At 34.6% G+C, this 11,285-nt stretch overlaps 1 protein-coding gene across 1 annotated transcript; it reads left to right on the top strand.

Annotated features, from left to right (window-relative positions):
• Positions 1–4,719: 4,719 nt before the first annotated feature.
• LOC132280213 (uncharacterized) lies at positions 4,720–6,679 on the top strand. Its single transcript, XM_059782387.1, has 3 exons — positions 4,720–4,871; positions 5,238–5,389; positions 6,472–6,679. The coding sequence occupies exons 1-3, from the start codon at positions 4,763–4,765 to the stop codon at positions 6,628–6,630; spliced, it is 420 nt and encodes a 139-aa protein (XP_059638370.1). The 5' UTR covers positions 4,720–4,762; the 3' UTR covers positions 6,631–6,679.
• Positions 6,680–11,285: the final 4,606 nt, after the last annotated feature.

The raw sequence follows: 11,285 nt of genomic DNA, 5'->3' as shown, positions 1-11,285 counted from the left end.
TCTACCTTACTGTTACCCGACCTGACATCGCCTATGCTGTGCATCTTGTCAGCCAATTCTTATCTGCACCTCAATCTACTCACTATACTGCCGTATTATGCATCCTTCGAAATCTCAAAGGCACTATGTTTCAGGGCCTTCACTTTTCTTCTCATTCTTCACTTGAGTTACGTGCTTCCTCTAATGCTGATTGGGCAGGTGATCCGACTGACCAACGTTCTACAACTGGCTGCTACTTCTTCCTTGGGAACTTTCTAATTTCTTGGCGTAGCAAAAAGCAGTCCATTGTCTCCCGATCTAGTACAGAAGCCGAATACTGTGCCCTTGCTGACTCCACACAAGAACTTATTTGGCTTCGATGGCTTTTAACAGATATGGGTGTTTCTCACTTCACTGGCACTGTTCTCTATTGTGATAATCAAAGTGCCATTTACATTGATCATAATGATGTCTTCCATGAACGCACTAAACATATTGAAATTGATTGTCATATTGTGTGTCACCATGTGGCTCGGGGTACTGTACATCTTCATTCTGTCACTTCCGTTGATCAGACCGCTGACATCTTTACCAAAGCTCATCCACCAGGCAGATTTTGAGAATTAATTTCCAAACTCAAGTTGGTTTCTGCTCTCCCACCTTGAGTTTGCGGGGGGATGTTAGCATAATTACATAGCCGTTACTATATACTATTCATAGCAGTTGTGTATACTGTTCATAGCCGTTGTATTTTATCTCCTATATATATCTACTCGTACATGTTCTTTTTTATCAATACAAATGTAACCTCTATTTGTCTCTTACTCTTGTATCCAACAATATATATATATATATATATATATATATATATATATATATATATATATATGTAAACTTATGTAAAGTCTATGTTTTGGGAATATAGCTACGCAGTTCCTGTCAAAGGGTATTCCATTCATATTTAATTCATGGATCGTCAGACACCTCACTGAAGAAGACTACGCGGTAACCATTCTTATTGATATTATTGTTGCTGATATACTTTCTCAGCCATTTTTGAGTTTTTGACTATTAAATTAGATTCATTAGTCCATATTATAACGAAATTTATTTTTATTGGGGGTGTTTAGCAATGCTATTTTTTCCCTTTAAAAGAGGATTGTTATAAACTATTATTGATGCTTGTGAACAGAGTTTTTGAGTTGTTAATTCCCCTTTTTTGTGATTTTTGTTACTTGTTATGTGTGTACATCAGAATTGTATGTGTGTATGGGAGGGAGTGTGTGTGTATGTGTGTGTGTTGGTGGGGGGGTTCTTGAATGTAACTGCAACTTTTGTGCACATTTAGAATACATATGGGGAAAATTAAGTATGACTACAATGTATGTCCTAGATAGCTGAGATGTTTCTGAGTTCTCAGAAAATGTATGCAATGCAATATACTTTGTTCATTAACCTTGGGCTATCTTTGATTTTTTAAGCTGATGCCTGATAGCTCTCATAGCTCATTGTAATCATTCTACAAAACATGATTAATATTATTTTGTTTTCTTATCTAAGGTTATCATGTTTTAATTAGTTATTGTTATTATTTTTCATTATATGTTGGTCATAACTGTCTGTGTTTAGTTCACCTTGTTGAAAGAAGTGGAGGCTTGAAGCTTACTTGTCTCGCTCGTAATAAATTTAATTTTCTTTAATTTTTCATTTAAGTTTGGACTATTTTCTAGTGGTTTCCGAAAGTATGCTGACGAGGCCGCTTGTGAACGCCAAAATAATGTAGTGAATGTGCGGTTCAAGAAAAGCCTTTTAGGTCAAGTTTAAATTTATAAAAACCACTACCAACACTACTACTAACGTAGCAAGAGTGAGTAGGGATCGTCCCAAGGGATTATACGTGTTGGAATTTAACTTCAACTCTAGCGTATCAAAAGATTGCAAAGAGAGAGATTGGTTTGATTAAACTAAGGTGCAATGAAATTAAAATGCAAGTAAAGTAAACTAGTTAGAGATAGGGATTTAAGAGATATGAAGAGAGGTCTTAGGGTGTTGGAATCACCACTAAGCTCATGTAATTAACCACTTGCTTTTCATTAATGGGGAATACATTGTTGTGAACAAAATGCGACTACCAATTGCAATATTAAGCATTGACCATCTAATTTATGTATGAATTGTCTACCTAAACTAAGTGTAGCACAACCCATCAATTTTAAGCATGACCCATCTAAGTAGCAACAATTGTAGCACACATCAATTTAGAGAATCATGGAATTTGCAATATTAAGCATGGACCATATAATTTATGTATGAATTGTCTACCTAAACTAAGTGTAGCACAACCCATGAATTTTAAGCATGACCCATCTAAGTAGCAACAATTATAGCACACATCAATCTAGAGAATCATGGAATTTGCAATAATAAGCCATAGAATATCTAAGCAAGCATAGATTGTCTACCTACCTACAAGCATGAATTAAATTGTAGAACAACCCATCAAGCATAAGTATAAACCATCAAATTAATTAATAAACCCATTCAATGAAACCCCATGCTTAGCCATCACTAGATTTTCAATCAACCACATATAAACATGCAATTAATATAGAAAAACTAGTGTAGAGATTAATTCCCAAATAATCACACATAAGACAACATATAATCAAATAGAGAATCAATAGAAAGAATTAATCCATATGAATCATGTAAGAAATAATTCCTAATTTAATCACACATAGACATGTAAATAAACTAGAGAATTAATAGGAAGAATTAAACCATAGAAATATACCAAGATTCATGAAATTCACAAGGCTAGAGCACTAATCACAACAATAGATATATAAATCCCCAAAAATAGAAATACAAGGTTTTAGATTACACAAGACTTAGGGCTCATCTAAGCCCTAAGTGTAGATCTAGCCAATCATGGAGGAGGTGGATGTGGTCATGGAATCAAGCTCCAAATATGGCTCCATCTTCTTCTTCCTCTTCTTCTTTTTCTTCTTTGAAGCTCTAGAGATGGAGAGATAGTGGGTATAGAGATGGGTTCTTGAGATGTGCCTCCACTTCCCTCTTTTCTTCTAATCCTAATCTCTAACTTTGCTAGAGAGAGAAATAAAAATTACAATGTAAAAATAAAAAGAAAAAGCTCCTTTACAAAATGAGTTACTTCCCTTTATATAGAAGGTCTTTTTTCTTAGTCATTAAGTCAGGAATATAGGCCCAAAAATATCTAATTCCGTACTATGTGATAGGTGGACTTTTGGGCGCGCACGGAATAAGACAGCTCGCTGCCAGCAAAAGTTCGATCGATCCAACTTTGATTTTCGATCGATCCAACTTTTCTCAAAAAGTTGGATGGATCCAACTTGACAGATTTTCAGCATCAGTCTCTTTTTGCTCCAAATCATCCTCCTTTTGTTCCGGATCATTACTAAGACTTAGTTTGACTCCAAAAAGGCTTTAAGAAACCATTTTTAGCCCATTTTAGCTTTATTGACTAAAAAAGAAAATAATACAAGATTAATCTAAAACGAAAAAATAAGATAGATAAAGGTCCTAGAATACTCAAGTTTAAGGGGTTTAAAAGTGTACTTTTCAGCGCTCATCATATGCGGTTCAAGCTGTATTCTCACATTTTTCTTGTCCTTTCTCCACTGTAGCTCTATGCTGTGCAATTTCATTTGTTTGTCACCTGTGTATTATTTCTTAGCCGGGAGGGTTTCCGGCAAGCATGCATGACGGTGGACATCAGATGGTACTGCCTCATGCTTATAATGCAATTACTTATTTCCCTTATCTGGTTTTATATATATATATATATGTAACAATAAGGAAAAATACTTATATATATATATATATATATATGTAAGTATTTTTCCTTATTGTTACATTGCTGTTGCAACTGTTTTACTTGTCTGCTTATTTGATTGGTCTTACGGCTTTGCTGTAACTTGTCCTTGCAACTGTCACTTGCACACTCTGTCTCTACGAGGACTTGGACCCTCAACCTCTCACTATGGAAATTGAGGAGATACCACTATACTAAAACCCACAATGGTCCTAAAGTTGTCATTGGACAGGTTTTTTGTTTGGGCTTAAAGTTACATCATTGATAGTTTAAAAGCATTTGGTCTAAAATTTGGGGTCCACGATCACTATAGTATTATTTAAATATAAATCCAACTTCAAAAAATAAAAAACACTAAAATTATGATCAATTGTGCTTGTCTAAATCCTTCGACCATTGACTTATTGCTATCTGCCCAGGATGCCCACGCCTACTAAGACCTTGTTCGCATGGCGAAGAAGGGTTAATTGTAAAGGGATATTCGTGACTGGTCTTATCTTTATTTATTTTGTTGAGTTTCCTATGAGCTCGAGTGAGATTATAAATGCACGAGATGCTGAGGTTGAGACCTCTAGGTTTAAAGTAAGGGAGCTAACTTGTAAAACAGATATAACATGTAGATCCCTAACCAACTTTAAAATATGGATCTCCTTCTGGATGGATTAACATTCTAACATTTTATTTGTTTCAGAATATATTGAATCTGACTAAATATGGTTTTTGATTTGAATGAAATGAACACTTGCGCTTTATCTCTTTGACACGTGGCTTATCAAGGAAACCTCGACATTTTCATTTATAAAATCATATGTTTCGGTATTTTATGTTTGAGTATGATCTTAAAAGGGCTTCTGTTCTTACTTCTTTTGTTGCAGTGATGATGATTCAACAGGAGTAAATGTAGCAAAGCTTTTGAAGATAGCGTGGATGACTCTCCCCTTGGGAATAATTATCACACTTGCAGCATGTGTATTTGTCTTTTGGTGGCAAGACCTAAGTTATTCTAGTCCATATGCGCAAGCTATCTTGATTAACGGTAATCTTTAATTTATGCTCAACACTCCTTTAATGCTAGTGTAGTACAGGCTAGGTTATTTATATTATTGAAAGATGTATTACTGTAAATTTCATTTATGAGCGTCAAAAATAGCTGATGGGGCCATATTGAGTATCAAATGGTGCATCTGCGTGTGTATATATATTGAAATTTTTGGCAATTGGGACGACAAACTTTTGTAAAAACAGCTGGAGTTGGCATGCATCAAATGTCAATGTCTGAGCAAACATACCATGGAGATCTAAATATCATTCATTTGGTGTTAAATGAATGAATGTTCGTTTAATGTTACTATTACTCTATCAAAAAACTTCATGTTTGATGTTGGTTCATTTATTTTGGCAGGTTTTGCATGTATTGCGGAGCTATTGGCAGAACCCTTCTATATTCTTTCACAGAACTTGCTCCTCCTCAAACTGCGGCTAATGGTTGAAACTGCAGCTACTCTTTTGCGTTGTATGACAACCTACATCCTCATTATCAAGCGAACTGACATGGTACGAAGTTCAAGCGGGTTATGTTGCCAACCTTTGTGGCTTACGTTGTTACATCTTTTTGGGTTGTTAAATGAGTTGAGCAACTGGTGGGCAGCTTGATATTGGCTCATCAAGAGAACATTTGGGCTGGCTCATAAGTACGAATGAGCTAAGCTCAAGCTCAGACTTCAGGCTTGCCAGGAAATCAACCCTAGAGCTCAGGCAGCTTAGCAGGTTCTTTAAGGCCTTCACATACGCACTTTTAATGGCTTTTTGAGAATTTAGACCTTTTTAGATGGTATTTTGAAGCGGACAAGATGTTACTTTAATCAATACCTTTCGAATTATGTTTTACTTTAAAAATTATAATGCATGCTGACAGCATTTTATTCTATAGAGACAGCTACTTTTTTCTGTTAGACCATGTGTTCGCACTTGTTTGCTCATCTGACGTGTATGAGCCGAGCATGAATGTCCTGTAAATTTCCCAAACTGAGCTTTAGCTAAAATTAGGTTGAGCTCAAGCATCACATAAGGTGAGTCTAGTCTAGCCGAGCTCAGCAATGCATAGTTGGTTCAGCTCATCTCATTTTCAACCCTAGGTCTTGAATCTTATCTTTTACCATCGACTTGGAAGCTAATCTAGAACTTGTGATTTCTTAACTTGTCTTTATTGTTACTCTCTCAAGTTGAATTTGATAATATTTTTATTCTCCCTGACTCTTACTATATTTGGATTTTATTTTGCACTGGAATGAAGTTGATTCTTGTGTTCTTTTTTGGTAATGAAAATAATTCTTGTTGTTTGACGTCTTCTATTGCTCTACATTTGGGAATTTTTTGGCACTGAATTGAAGACAATTTTTCTGTTGTTTGGCCTGCATGAACTTGAACTCCTCTATTTCTATATTCTCTCATCTGGACAACCTTGCAAGCCGTAGATCATGGGCTTGGTATACCACCTTTTTCTTCTTTTTCTTTTCTGCCCTTGTAATTCATGCGGAATGGGTATATAAGATTTTCTTTTGTTAAATTCTAATGGTTTACAAAAAATATGTCTTAGAGACAGATGCTAATATCAATATCTAAACATGGGCTTGCAGGAGAAAGCGATTGTATTTGCATTAACTCAAACTGCTTATGGAGCTTGTTCGTTCTTTGGTTGTTGGGGATACTTTCTTCTTTCTCGTGCATTCCAAAGTTCTGATCTCTTCCCTTTCAGGTATACTTTAGTTTATATTAAATATCATTACCTCCATTGACAAATATACTGTAATTGTTACAACAAAAGAACAAGAAAAGAAAAAGCTTTAGTTTACATTGAAATGAAGATATACGTACGTTGTGACGTTTCCGATTTTTTTTGCCATTTTTCAATTTTTTGAAAATTTTGTTGCCGCAAAGGTATTTCTGTCATTTCACGTTTTGCGTACGGGATTGTGGTTGGGTCCAATTGCAATTGGTACATTTAAATTCATGTGGACTAAGTGGTATGTGCATGTGGTGCAGTGTACATATTATGTGGTGCAGAATTTTGTGACAAAAGAATAATGGAAAATCAAAATTTGAAGTGGAGGGACCCACCACTAATACATTAGTGGTTTAGAGACCACTCATTCTCTCTCATTTTTCTCTCTCCTCGTTTCTTCCTCTCTCTCTCCCTCATTTCCCTTCATTTTTCTTTTCTTTTGGAAGCCAAACTTTGGATCTTAATTTCTCTCTCATTACATGGTAGATTTAAGTGCCGTTTAAAGCAAAACGGAGAGCACGACGAACTCTACACGTGAGTACAAGCAATTTCAATTTTGGTACTCCCTAGAGACTTCGAAATTTGGATCCATTTTGAGGGTTTTCGCAATTTTAAAAGGTAGGGATTTCTAATCCATGAGTTCTTGCCCCCTAGTGAATTAATCATTGTTAATTGATGCTTAACATGCTTAATTGAGTTGATTACCTCTAATAATGATTTGGTTTTGTAAATGAGATTCATGTTTATGTGTATATGTGGTTTTGTGAGACAAAGATGCTTAGATGTTGATTTTACATGCTTCAATATTTATATCTTGGTAGAATTTGTTATATGGAAAGCGTGTCTATGTGTAGCTTCCATTATGCTTATGGTGCTAGTAATTTCTTTGTAAATTGTTGAATGGGAGCATGTTAAATTGTGTATTGTATGAATCTTTCTTGTATCATGGCATCATGAAAGCATATGATGATCATGCATGTGATTGGGTATCAAAATGGGAAAGAAATTGTTTGATACAAAAATGGGAACTTTTGGGGGAAACAAGTTTTGATGAAAAAGAGTTTTGAGAAAACCCGGTCGCTACGGAGTCACCAACGGGCCGGTAGATTAATGTAACCTAGAGGGAATTAGGGAGATTGCCCTAGCGTGGTTGAGCTATCTAGACCCCATAATGACGCTGCAGAGTCACCAAAGGTCAGGGACAGTAGCCAATCCTTCTTTCAGCGCTGCGGAGTCACCAAAGGGGGTTACATTAACAGTTTGAAATTGGTGGATTTGAATTGTTGAAAATGGGGAGCGACATTAACATGCACTGCATTTCATTGCTCCATATTGATTGTGTTGAGACTGTATGTTATGTTGTATTTTCCCTACACAGTATGACCCCGATTCCTATTGTCCTATTCCTTATTTGGGTTCACGAGGACACAAGATGCGTGTCTTAGGTGCCACCTACTGAGCAATTTGCTCACCCTATATATTTATATTTTTTTTTTTTCAGGTCTTGGAAATAAACTGGTGGACGACAATCCACCTCAAGCTTGAAAGTTGTTAGAAGGTTGTTTGTTATTTTGTATTTTGACCATTCTATGTATATTCATAGTTGTGGAAATGTAATTAAGTTAGTATTCATGGCCTTGTAACTTAAGAACGAACTTATCTTTTGTTTGATGTAAATAAAACTAATGGAATTATGGTATATATATTTCCATGCAATTATATCATGTAACGTTGTAAGACGGGGACTTTAAATCTCAACCATGTATTTTGGGACTGTAATTATGATAATTTAAATTAATTGGTGTGTGGATGTTCCTGTTGGGAAACGTGCAAGTTTTTAAAGCTTTTTGAGGGATTTACAATCATGGATCTTGATTCATCATATAGAGACAAGTTTTATGCAAAGATAAATAAAAGATGATATATAATTCAATAAACAGATTGAATACTTACATCAAAGGGCTGAGTAAACCTTTTGAACTTTCCTCTAAAAGTGAAAGTTCTCACTTATTGTAGATCCCTTTAGCAAGATCATTTCTCATTCTTCTTGATTATTACCTTCCCTTTAGGAATCACCAATATGCCTTGATGAATAACCTTGGAATCTAGACTTGTGGTAGCCTCCTTTAGAAGAGAAAACTAAACCCTAAAATCTAGAGAGAGAAAGTGTATTCCTTTTTTCTTGTTCTAAAAGTCACACCTAAAATATACATGAACTCATATATATATAGGCAAAATAAAAATAAGAATAAGGAAACAATAAATCATTCTCCATTTCTAATTCAACTTTCTCAATTCTAACATGACTCCAATATCAACTTGAGCTATTGATGAGAATCCTTTTGGGCTTACTATTTTCTTGGCTCCTATAAATTAATAATTGGTCCGGTCCATTAAACCATGGACCCAATTCAATTAATTCATAAATTAATTTCTACTCCACTAAAAGAAATTAATTTCACTCCAATTAAATAGTAAATAACCTCTAAGTCAATGTTGCACTTTGACCACTCTATGCTTAATTATTTATCGGATAATTAAATCCATCAATCCGACAACATAATTAATATAATTATTTTGTTACCTTTGATTATTTCCGGCTCGATCACAATAAAATATTTATTTGACAAAAAAATAATAATAATTTATTAAATAAATATATATAGAAAACATTTGTCTAAAACATACGAAGGCCTTCGAATTTAATTTGTGATCAACTATAATTAAAACAAAATAAATACAAATAGCACTGATGCAAATATTGAGAATATAGACCTCTAATTATTAATTACATAATTACCCAAAGTGTCGATCTAAGGATCCCGAGATATCCGCCGAACAAATCAAAGTAATTATTAATTAATAAAAGAGTCTATACTTCTCTCATGCTTGAGAGTCAAAAGCCATGACTGTGATAGAGAGCAATTGCATACGACAGCTCTCGCAATATATCTCAATCTATCGTGGACTCGGTTTAAGTCTTAACTAATTAAATGTCCATCCATAATTACCGACTTTAAACCATTTATGATTACTAATTTATAACATAGTATTAATTGCCATTACATACATATATAAATATATTTTGTAATCAAGCGGACACAATCAATTCCATAATGAATCGAAAAATAATACATTCCATTCACCAATTGTATAATGCTTTAATAATAATATCCAAATAAGAAACCATGACTTTTACAATCCAAAATTAGAATTTGCTATGCTAGGGCACATATATCCTAACAGTTCCACCATGAGAGGAACTAAGTTAAGGCATGGTGAATGGATGAAAGGGATGTTAGAATGTATTATATGTTTATTGTGCTGGGACAGGTTAGAAAATTCATTTAAACAGGTTGTGGTAGGCCCATTTTTAGGGGAGGTTATGCAAATTTTTTTTAAAATTTTGGCATCAGCTAGGGTCGTTACATATGTAAAATGTAGTGAAATTACAAAGTCTGTTTCGAATTTCTCATGTTTGAAGAATTCCTAAGATCTTATCTAGTGTCTGTCTTGTTCACTTTGTGGACACCGAACTGTTTCCCTCTATTGCTGCTTGATTGAGCAAAGCTTCATGAAAAGCTCTGTTCGTCGACCATATGACAGGGACGTAAACTATACAACACTCTTATTCTTTCAGCTAGAAACCATCACTAACTTCCTAAAACAACCATTTCCTTAACTATAAATTGTTTTCCATTATGAATTTTAAATTGTTATTTTTTTTTATTTTCTTTGTGGGGTCAAACAATAGGATGAAGCTAAACTCCTTGATCTCATTGAACGAATGGGGGGCATCAAGGCCACATTCAATTTTGAGCACTTGGCACCTTCAACTGTCAACTCAACAGAGTTTTGTCCCAACTATTTGGAATTCGTTACATTAACAGTATTCGTTGTTATGTATTATCTAAGGCCATAATTTCTCTTAAATAACACGCAATCACACAGACAACCATTTCCTTAACTATAAATGGTTTTCCATTATGAATTTTAAATTGTTATTTTTTTTTATTTTCTTTGTGGGGTCAAAAAATAGGATAAAGCTAAACTCCTTGATCTCATTGAACGAGGGCATTAAGGCCTCATTCAATTTTGAGCACTTGGCACCTTCAACTGTCAACTCAACACAGTCTTGTCCCAACTATTTGGAATCCGTTACATTAACAGTATTCGTTGTTCTGTATTATCTAAGGCCATAACTTCTCTTAAATAACACACAATCATACAGACAACCATTTCCTTAACTATAAATGGTTTTCCATTATGAATTTTAAATTGTTATTTTTTTATTATTTTCTTTGTGGGGTCAAACAATAGGATAAAGCTAAACTCTCCTTGATCACATTGAACGAATGGGGGGCATTAAGACCTCATTCAATTTTACTGTCAACTCAACAGAGTCTTGTCCCAACTATTTGGAATCCGTTACATTAACAGTATTCGTTGTTATTATCTGAGGCCATAACTTCTCTTAAATAACACACAATCATACAGACACACACACATGTGCATATATTGCTATTGCAGCCATTTCACTAGTGTAGTCAACAAGACTTGTCAAAGCCTGTCACAGGGCTGAGTCGCACTTGGGTTGGGCAGGGTGGGATATCTGGATTGTAGTGCTATTTTTTTTACCATTACTTATTTATCATGTTGTTCTCTTGG

The sequence above is a fragment of the Cornus florida genome, unplaced genomic scaffold, assembly GCF_030987335.1.
Source record: "Cornus florida cultivar Cherokee Brave unplaced genomic scaffold, ASM3098733v1 CherokeeBrave_3.0.0_Hap2_Chr10, whole genome shotgun sequence".
Lineage (NCBI taxonomy): Eukaryota > Viridiplantae > Streptophyta > Magnoliopsida > Cornales > Cornaceae > Cornus > Cornus florida.
Note: the sequence above shows the minus strand (reverse complement) of the source record. Positions and strands in the feature narration are given on the sequence as shown.